Source organism: Euprymna scolopes, chromosome 29 (assembly GCF_053919585.1).
Source record: "Euprymna scolopes isolate OS-2025 chromosome 29, ASM5391958v1, whole genome shotgun sequence".
NCBI classification, from domain to species: domain Eukaryota; kingdom Metazoa; phylum Mollusca; class Cephalopoda; order Sepiida; family Sepiolidae; genus Euprymna; species Euprymna scolopes.
Window position 1 is genome coordinate 44,638,448 of NC_136510.1, and position 17,657 is coordinate 44,656,104.

A 17,657-nucleotide genomic window follows, 5' to 3' on the forward strand; every position below is an offset into this window, starting at 1 on the left:
CCCCTCGCATCACCAGCACATTAATGTCTGCGGCCACACCAGAGTCTGTGTGGACTTTGGCAGTTCCGGCTCCACAGCTAGCTTGCATATTGCCACCTTTGTGGTTACTTTGATGTTCTGTTTTGTCCAGTTTCGACACAACTTGGCACTCATGATATTGTGTGAGCACCCGGAGTCGAGAAGAGCTGAACAAGACACTTGGTCCACATACACATTTATTGTCGGTTGCGCCTCAATTAACTCTTGTCCGGGGCACAGGGCGGCGCTGACGTCCTGCCCCCTGATGCATTTCCCGCACAATTTTGGGATAAATGTCTATAACTACCACATTGGAAACAGAGCGGGCGCCCCCGCCCCTTGTTAGTACAGCTTCTTGCAAAATGGCCTCGCTGGCCGCAGCAGAAACATTTCCCATTGGTTGTGGCTCTCAAACTGGGACTCTTTTAAGCATTAGTCTTGGCTGCCTGCACCATCATTACAACCGGTTCCTTCAGGTCCTCCTCATCTCTGATAATGGCTCGAGCACATTCCAACAAATGTTCCATGGGCGTTACAGATACGCTGGTGGAAGCCCTCAGCAGTTGCTTAACATGGGTGGGAAGGCCGGCCACAAACGCATACGCCAGTGTCTGCTCTGACACTCCATTGCCAAATAGAACTGCAAGTTTCTTCAGCTCCGCGAAGAAGACGTCCACAGTTTCTCCTGGCATGAGGTTCCTAGAGGCAAATGTTTCGTAGGCCATGCAGGGCTCCATGGTAAATGCCTTGTATAAAGCATCTTTTATAGAGGTAACATCAGCCTTCTCCACTGCACTGTTGCTGATATACACTCAGGGCGCCTCCAGCCAATCTCAGGGGAATCACGGTATGCACCCCCTTTACTTCACAGAGGTTGCAGGTCAGCTCAACCCTTTCGACCCAATCGGCAACAGAAGTAGATCTGTCGAATTCGGGATCAGTTTTAAATCAAATTTTGCCCCAGCCATAGTTGTTCAGAAAAAGAGACAAAACGAAATAGCCGAAATAGCTTATGACCTTCACCTTCACCGAGGTGCGCGACTTGACACAAAAAAAAAACAACTTCCTAATCAACTGCTAACGCACGCATCACTGTAACGTCCAATGACAACAACAACAACCTTCTCACTCAACCTGCCTTTTATACCACTCTCTTAATCCCTCCTCTTGCGCATGCGCTCGGAGATTCCTGACCACCTCGAGACTTCCGCTTATAAAAACCCAAGTTTTGTTGTCGCGCATGCCTACACAAGGCACAAACACATGGGCGTTTGTTTTGTTGGTAATTACTACACATTTGCCGTTACACCAGGCGGAATAAATCATTCAAAAGAATAATCAAATAAAGCAGCAGAGAAATCAGTTTTCAATGGGAATAAATTAAGGAGAAAAATATCCGAGTTTCAAAAGTAATTTGTAAATTTTTTTGTTTTCATTTTTTTCTTTTCCAGTCGATCTTTTAAACGTTTGAACAAAAAAATAGAAAAAGACATACAAAACGTATATTTTCATATTTTAAATATGAAATCTAAATTTCATAAAAGACTAAAAAGAAAAACAACAACTTTTTATTAAAAGTAGAACAGTTTATTTGAACATTTATGAACAAATACATAAAGATAGAACATATTTACATTTCAGAATTTATAAAATAACAAGAAAGTATTTACAAATTGATCAGTGGATGCAAAACATTTTTTTTCTGTAGATTCAACAAGATTTAAACAGAAAATAAACGAATTGGAATCTACAGAGAATAAATCATTTTACCAATAAAAAATATTTACAATCTACCCGTAATTGGGTACAAAAATGTTTGATAGGAAAATAAACATGAAATAAAATATTTAATATTGTTTAGCCAAATGAATGGGAAAAGCAGGATTGAATATTATACAAAAATGAAATATTTCAATCCATTCTTTCCTAAGACATGGGCAGAACAAATTTACATTAAAGTCAGTTTACAGACACAGAAATGAAGAATTTAAACTTAAAATAAACACTACCCCTAACTCACCCAACAATAAAATAAAATAAAATGAAAGGTATAAAATTAATCAAATGATCTGTTTAGAAAAAAAAAGCTACAGACGTACAAAAATCATTGTAGATTTTTAAGGAGTGTAAAGAACTCCATGTACACGGAAACGATAAAGACAAGTATATTCTAAACTGCCGTGGTTGCTGGAAATCCGAAGTTCCACATATTGTGTTGGGTTTGCATTATTCACCTGAAATTAAATAATGAAAACTAATTTAGCATTTCACATGAGAACAATATTGAAATAAAAAGAAACTCTTTAGTGAAAATTGGTTAAAAACAAAGAAAAAAACACAGAAACATTACCTGTGTTATAAACTGCTGAATAGGTCTCCCATCATCTTTGTATGTATAGCTGCCTAAATAGACACCTTCATGATCATCTGGATCGGATAAGCTCTATAAGGAGAGGTGAAAAAAGATGGACCCAGTTTGAAAATCAAAAGATATTCAGTAAATACTTGCTTGTAAGAAACTTATTCATACATTTTTATTTTTGTGTAAATATTGTAATATTTTTTCTAAAGATTAAGGATGTAATATTTTTTTCTTATTTTAATGACAAAATAATGTTATAAAGTAATTTTCATTTTATTTTTTAGCACTTAACATAAATTAGTTACAAAATGAATATTTAATAATTTATAAAATATTCATTTTGGTGTGAAATTTTACAATTAAGAATAGGAATTAGTTTCAGTCAACTTAAAACCCTAATAAAATAACTTAACGGTTACATTTTAGTTTATTTCAAATGTAAGTTTATCGCTTTTATAGACATTTTTAAAAAATCATGAAAATCGAAGCATCTGTTGAACAGACTTTAAAAACATCCTATAGGATTTTAATTTAAAACTGTATTTTCTTATATAGCCACATCTCTTTATGTATTAGTTTATTCAATTATTAATTTACTTGTCCGGCGTCCCGTGTCACACAAAAGATGATAATCGCCAAAATTAATTAAAGAGAAACAAATTACCTCCCTTTAAAGCCGCTTTTTATCAGTTAAAAATCATTAAAACAAATTCCTCTCCAAAAATTTTTAAACAACAAAAAAATGGAACTCGTTTTCCGGTTTTAAATTGATTATTTTATTTTAAAATTCAAAAAAAAAAAAAAAAAAATCATGTTGGAAGGAGAATGTAATTTTTTTAGCATCGATTTTTTTTTTTAATTTAGATTCTAAATTATTAAAAACGGTAAAACAATTAACTACAATATGTTTTGAATTCGTCCTATGTGTTATATTTTAGTTTTTTAATTTAATTTTGTTTGTGATGTGTTTTTAAAATTTTTAAGTTTTATTTATTTGGTTTAAGCATCATAATCAGTTTCTTAAAAACAAATTCACACATTTCTAAGTTAAACATGAAGTAGAGAAGCGCATAACATTTTCATATTTTATTTTCTTGTCTGTGAGTAGAAAAGCAGATAATTTTAAGCAAACCAAGATATGTATTATTGATTCTCAAAATATTACATTTTTACCTATGTCGATAAATAAAAAATGAAACTCCATGTACATATATGGATATATTAAATATTAGAAAAACAATAAAACAGATGCACTTACATATACTGAGAAATCTTTTGGTGCACTCTTAATATGTCCAAAGGGAGATATGGATTTAGGAATATGTTCCATGCTGAAGGCAGTGATTTTAATTTCATGTGATAAGCGAATCACCAACGTTCCAGTACTGCCTTCGAAGGGCCAACATTCACCGACATGGACATCAGGCTAAATTAAGAAATAAAGAAAACATAAAATAAACACACATACAAGCTATTTTTCTTCTTTTTTTTTTACATAGGCATAACCACTTATCAAGGCCCAGAGACCACTCGAGGATAAGGGTTAAGAGTGTACAGTGATTAATTGGACGATTATTGTGAATATTTTGATCAATGTAAACTCTAAACTTTGGGTGAATTTTTTCAAACAGGGAAATCTTAATGTATTTATAATCATTTGATAAATTCTAAAAAGTTATTTAATTGAATGTTTGGTTTTACATATAATTGCTGGGAATTATTTGTTCTTGTTCAGGTCATTTAGTATTTGTAAAATATTATTGTATAATAAAAATATATAAATGAAAGAGCATAAACATATGTACTAATTGTCCCTAGCCGGAGTTGCCTGGGAGTCATATTACTTACGTCTTTGGTTTCCTTTTCCTTTAACAACAGAGCTTCCTTTATCAAGGATCGTACAAACTGGAAAATAAAAATTTACCATTACAATATCAATCACACTTGGTATCTTTAATCCTGTAGGTTGAGTTTCCAGTGTTTTAGTGAAAACAAAACAAGATTAAACTAATGAATACTGTCCATTGAATATAAATATATGTGCTCTTGTATAAATAAATGAGCACTCTCGTTATTTCTTCTACTACATAAAATTACACGCACACATATGTTATGCTGCCTTTATATTTTTGTAGATTCTAATATTTGTGTGGTTAATATCATTAATCAAATGATTTACTAAGTCCATAGGGCTGTGAATAAATAAAGAATACAACAAAGTGAAAACTGACACTCTTACAATATTTGAACCTGTGGCTCACCTGTACAAATGCACAAGAACAATTTTCAGTAAGTTTTTCATACACATAAAAATAATTCTAGAAACATATGTAGATAACAAAGAAGTTATATACAAATAAATATAAATGCACAAGTACCAAGAAGTTATATATATATATGTGTGTGTGTGTGTCTGTGTGTGTGTGTGTGTGTGTGTGTGTGTGTGTGTGTGGATAAATTATATGTATTAAAATTTATTAAATCCTTAAATCCTAAATTATCTTAGAAAGAATTTAAATGAAATAATTGGTTGCAAATCCAATTTTACAAGTTTCAAATTCACATGAATTGACATAAAAAAATGTCACACAAGCACAGTATCTGCCCTATATTGCCCCCCCCCCACATCAATCCCGATATACAACATTTTAAATCAATTCATAGCAACTGTTTTTTTTTTGCATTCGTACCATTCTTACCTTTTCAACATCAAAAATGAGAGAAAATTAAACTAAATCGAATACTGATGAAAGTTTACCTTTGCCAGATTAGCAGAAATTTCTATTTTGACATCAGAACGAATGTGAGTGAATCCAGCAAGAGAATCAGAACGAAGAGAATTTTGAAGAGATTTTTTGATTGTCATTTCATATTTGTTCTCACAACTTATTGAACTTTGGCTGCAAAAGAAAAATTATTAAAGTTGAACTTAATCGTTGTAAAAAAAAAGTGGAATTTTTATTCTTGGAAAATGATACAAATGATAACATAGTTTATTTTAAAGGAAATATAGTTGGGAAATCAAGAAACAATTTATTTTGGTTCATCAACTCATTTGTGATGTACTTGCATTAAAAAATTTAGTATTTATGTTAGAAGCTTTTCAGTTAAAAAAAATGAAAGATGCTTTTCCAGAATCGCCGTCATATGAAAATAAAACAAAAATAAATCTGTATGAATGTACCCGAGATAGAAAGGAAATATTGTTCACAAAAAAATCATGTAAATTGATCACAAAGTTTTATTTTTCATTAAAAAAATTAAATTCAGTGGCTAAACTACGAGCATCGATCCGAGTTTGAAGGAATAAAGGAGATAAGTCTAAATAATTCAAACTATTCTGGGAAGTAAATTTCAATTCATTTATGCACCAGTAAAATAAACACATCAGTATTAAACATACTTTATATGCAGAGAGAATGTAAAATGTACATCAGAAAATTCTTTAAAAAAAATGTGAAAAATCAAACTTACCTGTTTAATGATTTTCCTAAATTTGTATTCAAAGACTGAAAAAAAATTAAAATTATAAATCGGTGAATTTGTGTGTTTACTAAGAAAATAGAAAGAAATAAAAACAAAATGGAGAAAAAGGGGAAGAGCAAATGCAGTGTCGGGGGTAGGGGGTGCGAATAGAAACAGAATTGGATGTTCTTACCTCAGATTTTCCTGGGTATTGCGACATATTTGATAGGCCAGCTGCAAAAGAGAGAAACAAAAATAACAAGATGGATAAAAACATATACTTAATCCTCTTCTTCATAAAAATGAAATTATAGCAAAGGTAGCAGTTCACCCAAAGCTGGAGGTAATTCACCAATAACTGGAGGTAATTCACCCATAACCAGAGTTAGATAACCTATAACTTGAGGTAATTAACCTATAACTGGAGGTAGTTCACATATAACCTCCTGTGCAACATTTTCATTTGCTACTAAGATCTAAAAGTGCATCTCACAATTGTATATAATGCCAAAAATTAAAGGGTTTTATGATGAAAAATTCCTGCAACAAATGAAAAAGTACAAAGCTAAAAATATGCTAATCATCCAAATAGATAAATATTTCAACAGATTTGCTAAATTTTGATTCTTGTTTTTTAATTTACAATTACGTTATTCCGATTATTCTCACTATGTTCATCTTTGCTCCAAGCATAATTTTTATAATAACTCAATAGATGTCAAAACGTGTCATAAGAAAAAAAAAAAGCAATACTTACAAATGATCCACAATCCAGTGAGCAGCAGCAAAATAAAAATGGGTAGACGACGGGTAAGTCGACCAGAAGTAACACTGTCAACAAGATGAGAGACATGATTAGAAGTGGAAAGCAGACGTTTATATTATTTAACATTGATTTATATATACAGAGTGACTCCCCAAAAAACAAAAACTAAATGGAAGCCATCTAGAACATATGTTGTAGAACGGAGAAAAAAAGGCCAAAGACCCTAGTGTTTTGATGTGATGTTTTGAATATAATACACTAGTTATGACCAAAGTTTCATTTCATTCGGACAAAACAGTAAGAAACGAGGCCTTATTAGAGTTGGGGCCCGTTTTTGGGGTGAGGACACCCTGTATATATATATATATATATATATATATATATATATATATATATATATATATATATATACTATCTAGCATTACACCTAGCATTGCCCGGTTATAAAATATATTTTAATAAAATGATAGTTTTTAGACGCAAAATTGACAGAGTAGTTTGTTACAGATCATTCGACAGACAGACAAAATCACATTTATAATAAGTAGCAGGACCTGTGGAAATTCCACAACAGACTTTTTCATATATAATATATTGATGTTGGCATTTTGTGGATGTTCAGCATAAATGAAGCCGCCCTGGTATTATTGTAGCTTTTGTGTTAAAACTGCAAAAGTATTTATCTAAGCTAGCAGTGTGTGTGTGTGTGTGTGTGTGTGTGTGTGAGACTAACTTGTGTTCTTTCAGCTATAATCGAAACTAAAACCAAAACTTACTAAGAATTCTTCATAAAATTATTTATTACAAGTGATGGAAAGTTATAACATTTAAACAACAATTATTCCGAAGAAAAAAGTTGTAAGCGTGACAAAGGAAATAACACACACGCAATCATATTAATATATAGATGAATCTTAACCAAAAGCCGCGAACGTTTTCGTTTTAACACACTGTACACTTGTTTTTAGCACACAAATACGATAATTTATCATGAAAATGGTAAAATTCAAACTGTGTATTACCTGTTTCGAACGAAAGAAAGTATTTATCCTTAGAGTTTAGAAAGGAAATAAAGAAACGGAAAAATATTATGTCGATTTTTAAACATTTAATAAAACAAAACCTGTTTAGTGTTTATACTTACATTAAAGTTATGTTTGTGCAGAAACGTTTTGCACCTGCCATAAAGCCTTCTTTGGATATCGGGGTTGTCCTCACATTTCTGCAAGGTCTGTTTTCTGAAGTTGCAAATTTGTAGAAAAACAATTTTATATGTTGTTTTAATAAGTCAAATTAGATATTAAATGATTTTTTGTGATTTTATAAAACAGTATTTTGTAAAATAACTGCATAAGAAAGAAAAATTAAATGTTGTTTAAAGATTTTTTGATACATCTAAGAATATTTCGTATTTTTAATTGCCAATATTTTTCATTCTATGACCCTAAAGTATTTTGTTAGTGTCTAAATAGAAATACAATATAAATTGCTGACTTTTTCAAACACTTACCAATTATGTTAAATCTATCTGCATTGTCCATGAGATAATCACCAATTAATTCCAAGTTAGCTGCAGCATACGCCATCCTCTGAGCCATAAAGCTTTCTTTGGAGCAGGGGATGCTCCTTACATTTCTAAAAGTTCTGTTTTCTGAAGAGATTCAAAAATATAAACATTTCAGTTCAAAATAAATTTATTCTTTGTTTATAGAGTCTGAAATCTACAGGACTGGAAGAAATGTCAATCTAATACAATCTAATATCGCTTTTGTTAGAAATAAATTTTTGAATAATGCTGTGTAATACTGCCAAAACATAGAAAACAAGCTAATTTTTTTTAGAAATTATTAATCTTATAATCAAACTAATTAAAGAATTAAAGTTTTCGAATGAGTAATATCACTTTTGGTTAAGCATTTAAAATTGTGTCCAGAGCAGAATGCGGGAAAAAAAATTGTATAGACATTAAAATTGTTTCATGTTGTTTTTATTAAATATTAATAAAAAGGAAATCATTTTGAGTTAAAATCTATTTAGCATTACGCATGTAACTTGAGAAAAACATGCTTGAAATGTGTCACCATTATGGCGAATCGAATTAAATTCACTAGCAATTTTGTTTTGATTTTGCTTTAACGCTTATCCTCTAATAAACTACCATTTTTTATGTTAAGTTTTATTTTTATTTAATCAACACAAATTACTGAAGATTTTTATTATTATTTCAATTATCATTCCTAGTAGCAGTAGTAGTAGTAGTTATAGTAGTAATATTTGTAGTAGTGTTTATGTTTATTTAAGAAACACTTATTAACAAAATCTATTGTTTTCATATAATGTTTTGTATTTGTTACTTGTTAACAGGAATCAACTCTTTGCAGCAAAGATTTACCTGAATAAACAATCCTTTGTCTTCGAGGTCTTAACCAATAGGAATGAGGCATTGTTTGGTCTTGATCCCTAAAAACTGAAAAATAAGGAGAAAGAAACTACATTATTAAAAGAAAAGCAAAATCTATATATATATATAAAGTTGATTTTTTTATCGATCTAACATTGATATTAAAAGCCTACTTTTTCTATTTAAAAAATTATTAAAACAAACTTCTTAATATACTCAGTCATCTATTTTTTAAGGTATGCAAACTTTATTTTCGACCTGAACACACGAGAAACACATCAGCGTTTCTAGAAAAACAAGTAACAATCTTACAGTCAGACAACAGAAACCATTTCTTCAGAATGCTGTTATCATAGGATTCTGCTAAAGTGTCCTTCATATTTATCTTCATCAACAATCTTTAGAGCAGTGATTTTAATTGGATGGGGGTAGTACAAGGCTTTTGGTTGTAGTGATGAGGGAAATTTACAAAAAAATAAAAAATAGGATCAAGGGCCACAAAAAATACAGTGTGCATCACTTAATGTTACTAAATGGTAGTGATGGGACATTCCAATATTTTTTTCTGATACCATCACCGATTCTGATACAATTACCGATTCCGATTCTGTATGAATCTCTAAATATTTAACTATAGAGTTTCTATTTATCCTGATTACCATAAAAACACATGTTAAATATGCAGATATCTTCTCGGACATAAAATTACACTTGTGGGAATGATCTATAAATTTTAGTTTAAACAAAATAAAAACAAAATTAAAAGAATCGTTTTTGGAGTTGGAAAATAGGTACAAAATGTTTCAAACGAGATATCAATTCCGATACCCCAAAAAGTTCCAATTTTCTGATTCCTGGTTTCGATTCATCGTTCCAACACTACTAAATGGTTATGTTGGGTTTTCCCTCTGCTAGCGTTTGTGCTAAATGCTATTGTGTAACTATTACTTATTATTGTAAATATGGATGCATCTCGTGAGTCAAAAATTTTTGGAAGAGGGGAGGGGAATATCTTTCTGACACATAATGAATAGGTTCATGGGCTACAAACTCCAAGAAAATTCAACTGGACAATTCTGCCTTTTTGGTGTCGGAGGTAAAAACATGCAATCATGCACGTTAACAAATTGCTGCAATCAATGAGGCGGACTTCATGCATATAAGACAACTTTAGTGAACTCTATGCACAAACAAACTATGTATAAAAATATCAACTCTCGATAGGATCTTGTGGTCAACATGTTTGTGTTTTTTTACTATTTTTTACTCTTTTTTACATTTTGGATTTTTATAATTTGAAAATATAAAATGTTTTTATTTTAATAAACAATCAATAGTAAAATCTAAAAATAAAAACAAATAATATCTGTAAGTTGCGTAAATACAAGAAATATGCATAAGAATTTTAGTGAATTATTTATTTCAATAAAGTTTTGAACTTTATTTTAATTCATTACATTTTTTATTATTAAATATTTAAAAGAAATTATTAAGCAATTTTTGTTACAAATTATGATTATTCATATTTACTATTTTATCAGATAATTGAATGCTTGTGCAAGATAATAAAATATGAAAATGTATTTTAAATAAAATCACTATTATGTAATTATGTGTCATGTTGAAATTAGAAAAAATTCACCTCCAAAAATGTTTGTTATTCCAGATCCACCATTTTCTAATTTGATCACTAACATATCTAAAAAAAATCGTATCTCCAAATAATTATTCTCATTTGAATTAAAAGACACAGAGTTAATCCATTCAAAGGTCACAAGCTAAAATTATACTTAAATTACACTAAAAAATCACTAAACAAAGATAAATACAACACTAATGACACGGAAATTGATATATTATAATAAATATTAATAAAAACAATAACAAGATAGAGTAGTACTCACCACCTTGGTGAGTGCCAGTGTTAGAGATGTACGCAAGGAGATAGGGAGAAAAGCAAGGCTACCACGCACAAACACACACACAGACACACACACACACACACACACACAATATGGCAACTAAAAAGGGCCAAGATTATACACAAATAAAAACTAAGATAGATGCAATCCTCTGCGCTAGGTATGCCCAAACATGGAGTACTGTTACTACATCTGGGCAGGAGCTTCTCAGCATGCCCTATCCAGCCTGATAGAGTTCAAAACTGTCTTTGAAACCTAGTAGGTGATGCCATTTTCTTTTCCTTGCAGCCTCTTTCACACAGAAGAGATGTTGCAAGCATGTCTCTGCCCTACTATTATTTTCATGCCAAGTGCTCGTCTGAACTTCAATCAATGGTCCCCTACAACCTTTATATACAATATTCCTTATATAGTGTTATAGCAGCAAAAACCCTCAAGAAGTATTTTCTTCTGCGAATTGATGCTAAGCGATTCAGCTACAACTGACCAATCTCTCTTCTTTCTGTCCCCTAGACGCAATAACTTATCAATTCAAGAGGAAAAGTAGATAGAAATAAAGTGAGAGAGAAGTTCATAAGAACTCTCCCATTTTGATTTTATGGCTGGGCAACGCCAGATAATCATGTTTGTGTCAAATAAATACACTTTAAATGCAGAAAAAAAATCCTCACCTGTAGATCCTTATTTATTGTCTCTGTATGATCACAGGATGTGACACAAGGTCGTCAAGAAGAAATTCAGCTTCAGGAAAAGGGTTACTTATCGATCTATATCTATCAATATGTCACTAAAACTTTGTTTGACGTTGCTGACTTGTTATCGTGCAAAATGAAGAATGAGTGGTAATTGTTAAAAGCTTTTCCTTTTTATAAAGAATGGTAGTTGCCAAAATTCTTTTATGACGTCACAGAAAGATACATTTTCTATTGAAATAGAGGGTAAGAAAAAATCTTTTATGACGTCACAAAAGGATAATGTTCTCCATTGAGATATGTCAAAAAATCTTTTATGACGTCACAAAACGATATTGTAATCTACTAAAACAGCTGATAGATACCCCATGACACAAAAGGTCAAAGGTCATTTGTTTGAATTATTATGTGTGTATAATAATGTCAGTCCCTTTAATAACTCGGTTCTTATTGTTGAGCACTCTAAAGTTGAAATGAAATTTGGTCACTTAAGCTTGCATGCACAGATCATGATGTTATAATCATTAGATCACTCTGAACGGTTATTACGACATTTAAAAATAAATGTTTTATTTCAATGATATTTCTTGCGGTTGAGGTTGGCTGTGGGGTTAGTTCCTTGCTAATAGAGTCAGACATGTATTGGGACAATGTCAAAACATTTTTAATTAACTGCCCGCATAGTAGTCACCGAATAGCGCAATTGTTAGAAGTTTCGACTGTCATATGGGCGGTTGGGTTTCAATTCTAGCTCGAGGTAGTTGCTTGTCTAGCTGCGAAACAGTGCTGTATGTGGATATATATATATATATATATATATATATATATATATATATATATATATATATATATATATATATAGTCTGTTTATTATACAAGCATTATTGCTACATATTTTCCCCCACAAAAATCCGGACATCTCCCTTTCTCACTCTCACTCTCACTCTCTCTCTCTCTCTTTCTCTCTTTCTAGTCTGTTTATTATACAAACATTATTGTTTACATATGTGCTACATATTTTTCTCCCAAAAAAACTTTTAAAATCAAGAAAAACAGTAATCGCATAAAAGTATAATCAAATTTCCTCCATAAAAATTTTGAAAACAAAAAAACAGTAAAAACATAAAAGTATAAAAAATTTCCTACACAAAAAAATAAAAATAAAAAAAACAGTAAAAACATAAAAGTATAATAAAATTCCCTCAACAAAAAAATGAATAACAACATAAGTAAACTAGAAAAAAATATTTTTCTTACAATTCACTTAAAGAAAAATGTTTGACAATTTTCTTGAAAAAAAAAATAAAAAGTTATTATCGTAGGTTGTTTTCGTATTTTATCATATTTTATCACATTGCTTTTTATTTATTTCTCTAATAAATGTTGTTACGTTTCCTAGATTTTTTTTTAGATTTGAATGGCGGCGCTAGGAATATTTTTGGTAGCTCTTTTGGGTTATTTCCAGGTTTCTGTTGGCGGTTTTTCTTTTGGTTCTTGATTTTGTTATGTTGAATCCAAACTTTAGAGGTTTGGATTCTGGCAACTCATCAAATGTTGGTTGGTGCTCACAATAGTTGCTTGATGTTGTCTGGACAGATAAAACTACCGTGTTCTATACATTACTTGTTTTATTTTTTATTATTTTAATTCAATTAGGTTGAAGAGATGAAGTGGCCTCCTCCTTAGGGATTGCACTTGATTTCCCTATGAGTTAACTTTATATTTAAGAGCTCTCATTGTTTTACAATTTTTTATTATTTTGTTTTTACTGGAGGTGAGACATGCTACCGCATGCCAAGCATTTGCCTGCTATTTCAGACACTCTAACTGAGATATATTTTTAAGATTTTAACCATCCCTTTAAGTGCAATTGTTTCTATCTCTTTTGCACTTAGTTAACCGGGTATCTTCACAATATTTACACACTCCTTTATACTGCATTGTATAATAGCCATCTCTCCGCAGAATCTTATGAATACATTTGTGAATACTTGCCATGATATTGGTTGGCCGATTCTGTACATATTCTCAGCCAATTTTTTCTCTTATCTTAACATGTTCAATTGTTTTCCTCTATGTATGTATATATTTGTATTGTTCCTGCTCTTTTAGGTTTCTGATGTTAGTATCTTGATCAAGCTCTATGTTTTCTGTTTGGATCTGCTTCCCGGCTCTGAAGAAGCATTTGTCACATTTATTCAGGTCAAACATGTACGACCTGCAACGGTCCACTTAAGTCAGTATCTGAGCTGGCATACTGCTTGAGGTCATCTATAAAAAGCAAGTGGTTGATTCTTTTGTTTGAGTCTTATTCGTGGACCTGGCTCAAGTTGTAGGCACCCAATATTTTATTCAGTAGTTTACTTAGCGGATTTATCATCAGTGGAAGTCGTTTCAAATTTCTAGCTGCCCTCCTAACCTAACGGATCTATGGAGACCGAAACTTCTTTAAAATTTAAAAGTTTGTTGAGATTTACATTATGTATAAAATTCTTTGGGGAAAATAATGCAAATGGCTACCAATCTATACTTTACTAAATATGTGCTGCCTACCTTTTAGTGATTCGTGAGGGGGAAAACCCCCTTAAAATTCAAAGACGTACATCCGATTTCAATGAAATTTAAACCATATATACAAGGGTCATTGTACAAGTAAGGCCTCTTATGTTTTATCTCATAAATTAAAACGTTTGAGGAGCTATGAAAACCAGAATTGTACCATTAAAATGAGCTTTTTTTGTGCTTTTTTTTTCTACATTATCATCACCATTCTCAATGCACTTTTGCTAGCCTTTTATAATGTCTTGATGGTAAAAGTTCCAAGCATGCTTTGTCACTAACATAACTGTCGCCACTCTGAAATCGACGAACCCATCTCCAACTGTTGACATCAACTGCATTGACTTCATAAAAGTTCAACAGGCGCTGTTGAATGTTGATCAGTTCAATTTTTCTGCATGCATAAATTTAATGACACATCTTTGATTTTGACTCAGGTCTATGACAGGATTTTTTTTGCTTAGAGTCTCACATTATCAATATCTGCAACAGAGAGATGAAACTTTCAGGTCATGAATTGAAAAATAGGAGGAATTTTCTTTCTGCATATCACTCGTTTAAGATATTAATTCAAAGAATTTTCCAACATTACATTTTTCTGACTATATTGAGAATCAAAATGGGAAGCAGTAAAACCAAAGGCAGTAAAATATTATGAAAATGGTGAAAAATGACATGGAAGTAATCCTCATTCAATCCCGAACAATGTCAGGTCCTCCGTCTAGTTAATTAAAAAATCGTGCTTCTTGATAAAGCAGTTTCGGAATTTTTAATGTTTGAAAAATAAAATCTTTAATTTAAAAAAAATATTTGTATTCTCTTTATTTCCTCAACCGTTACTTCATTTTACTTTTTTTTTTATTTTTATAAGGTCGGATTTTTTTTAAAGACAAGTATAATCACCCCAATATAACAAGAATTACCAGTGAGTATAAGTAATCTATATATCTATGAAAGTGTAAATGTTTATTTGTCTGTCTGTCTGTTTGTCTGTCTGTCTGTGTACATTTCCCTACCAAATAACTGTCAATTTTCGGTCTACACACTCGAGATTTGACATAAGGGGTGTTGAGATTTAGGAAAATCTTTTTAATCAGTTTTCGACCAGAAATTTGTCTATTAAAGGGTCAAAGTTGAACGATTTGACCTTTCAGAACTCTACCAAAATCCTCCGCCAATTTTGAGGCTTAGTACTTGAAATTTTAGATGTAGGTTACTTGGACTCTAACAAACACCTCCGCTAATTGTGGATCTAAACACTTGAAATTTTACATGTAGATTACTTGGACAAGTGTCAAACATTTTAATTGAATTTGAGCTCAAAACAATAAATGTGAAGGGGTCAAAATTGAGGTCAAATTTAAAAAAAAATTTGACGTCTGCGATCATTTTCTATATGGTAGTTAAGGAAGCCTATTATATAGAAAGGCATTACTGTACATATTCACACTTTTTAATATATACATATGCACATAAAGTTATGAACAGTACATAGGGCCTGAGCAAAGCCGGGCAGAACTGCTAGTATATCTATAGAAGTGAAAATGTGTGTGTGTGTATGTGTGTCTGTCTATGTGTGTGTACATTTCCCTACCAAATGACACTGTCAATTTTCGGTCTAGAGACTCGAGATTTGACATATGGGGCATTGAGATTTGGGAAAATCTTCTTAATCTGTTTTCGGCCACAAATTTGGCTGTCAAGAAGTCAAAGTTCAATGATTTGATCTTTGAAAACTCTAACAAACTCCTTCGTCAATTTTGGGTCTCACCACTTGAAATTTTAAATGTAGGTTACTTGGACATTTGCGGTCTATAGAAAAATATTCAGCAAATTTGGGGTCTAAACATTTGAAATTTTACAAAAGTGTATTCAGACCTGCGGCAAGCATTTTAATCAGTTCTTGGGCAAAAATTTGGCTGCCAAAAGATCAAAGTTAAAAAGTTGACCATAACAGACTCTACAAAACTCCTCGGTCAATTTTGGGTCTAAACATTTGAAATTTTACATGTAGGTAATGTATACCTATTAACCCTTATCCTCGAGTGGCCTCTGGGCTTTGATAAGTGGTGACACCCTTGTAAAAAAAAAAAAAAAAGGTTACCTGGACACTTTTAATTACATTTAATCCCAAAACAATAAACGTTAAGGGGTCATAATTGTAGTCAAATTTATTTAAAAAAATTGACCTCTGCAGTCTACACCAAATTACTAAGCCAATTTTTAGTCTAAACATTTGAAATTTTACATAAAGTGTATTCAGACATAGGGTAAGCTTTTTAATCGGTTATTGGCCGAAAATTTGGCTGATAAGAGGTCAAAAGTCCAAAGATTTTATCTTTGCAGTCTCTAGCAAACTATTCAGGCAATTTTGTATCTAAACATTAAAAAATTTACATAAATGTTATTCAAACACACAGCAAGCTTTTTAATCAGTTTTTGGGCGAAAATTTGGCTGTCAAGAGGTCAAAGCTGACTCTTCCAAACTCCTCCCCCAATTCTGGGTCTAAACACTTAAGCTAAACTGCTTATGTTAGAATAAAAGTATCCAAACTAACATGAGAAAAAATTATGAGAATTAATAAAGAAAACAAAAATTTTATAATTAAAAAAGTAAATGTTCAAATTTCAATAAAAATGATTCTCTGAGAAGCAATACATGAAAAATGTTTTTTTTTTTTTTTTTAAATGCTTAACAAGATCAGATTAAAACTTAAACCCTTTATTTGCATGTGGAAAATGGAAAGAGTGCATGATTTTTTAAAAGCAGTAAGCCACGAAGAGAAATTAATAAAAATTGACGTTTCTGAAGTTATTGGTTATTCGTATTATTTGAATTTATCAGAATACTGTTCTCAACGTTTCAGTTAATGTAACTACCGACTTCTTCAGGTGTATCTTGTCGAACTTAGAAAATGTTTCTATGAACTCGGAAATTTGGACATTTCTGTTGATGTAACCAAGTATTTTAACCACTGCACCACGGGTCGTTCTAGAAAATAAATTATAAAAGTGATATTCTCCTGAAGATTTACGTTTCAATCCTCAATGTGGGCGACTGAAAAATACAATTGTGAATTACTTAGGACCTCTATATAGTCACGGCTGACGGAACAAAACCTGCTTCCCTGATAAATAAAGTGTTCCATTTGAAATTCTGTCTAAATTCTTCAGTTCGACAAAGACATTCACAAGTTTGACAAGATACACCTGAAGAAGGTTGGAGGTTACATTAACTGAAACGTTGTGAAAATCACACTCAAGATAAAACCAGTAGTCCAATGAATCAAAATAATATGATTAATACAAATTATTTGAACAGAGTTTGAATAAATAATTTAGAGTTTACCCTGAATGTAAAGTATGATACATTTTATTCTATTAATATGCAACTAGCAGGACCAGTGGACATTCCACAGGGGCCTACTACATATGTAATATATCGATGTTGGCATTCTGTAGATGTTCGCCG

General features: G+C 31.4%; 2 protein-coding genes across 2 annotated transcripts in view; both read right to left on the reverse strand.

Moving 5' to 3' along the window:
* Nucleotides 1–1,693: 1,693 nt before the first annotated feature.
* The window catches only part of LOC145252403 (klaroid protein-like), a 32,129-nt gene continuing 16,165 nt past the window's right edge, over nucleotides 1,694–17,657 (reverse strand). The window contains exon 14 of the mRNA XM_080111794.1: nucleotides 1,694–2,252. Within this exon, the coding sequence (XP_079967920.1) occupies nucleotides 2,136–2,252 (117 nt within the window). The 3' untranslated portion in view covers nucleotides 1,694–2,135. The remainder of the gene's footprint in view (nucleotides 2,253–17,657) is intronic.
* Nucleotides 3,467–11,755, reverse strand: LOC145252848 (uncharacterized). The gene is made up of 11 exons (XM_080112861.1): nucleotides 11,606–11,755; nucleotides 9,004–9,078; nucleotides 8,122–8,262; nucleotides 7,756–7,849; nucleotides 6,603–6,676; nucleotides 6,039–6,079; nucleotides 5,855–5,889; nucleotides 5,139–5,280; nucleotides 4,229–4,285; nucleotides 3,639–3,806; nucleotides 3,467–3,478 (listed from the first exon to the last, which is right to left on the reverse strand). The coding sequence occupies exons 2-11, from the start codon at nucleotides 9,053–9,055 to the stop codon at nucleotides 3,467–3,469; spliced, it is 816 nt and encodes a 271-aa protein (XP_079968987.1). The 5' UTR covers nucleotides 9,056–9,078; nucleotides 11,606–11,755.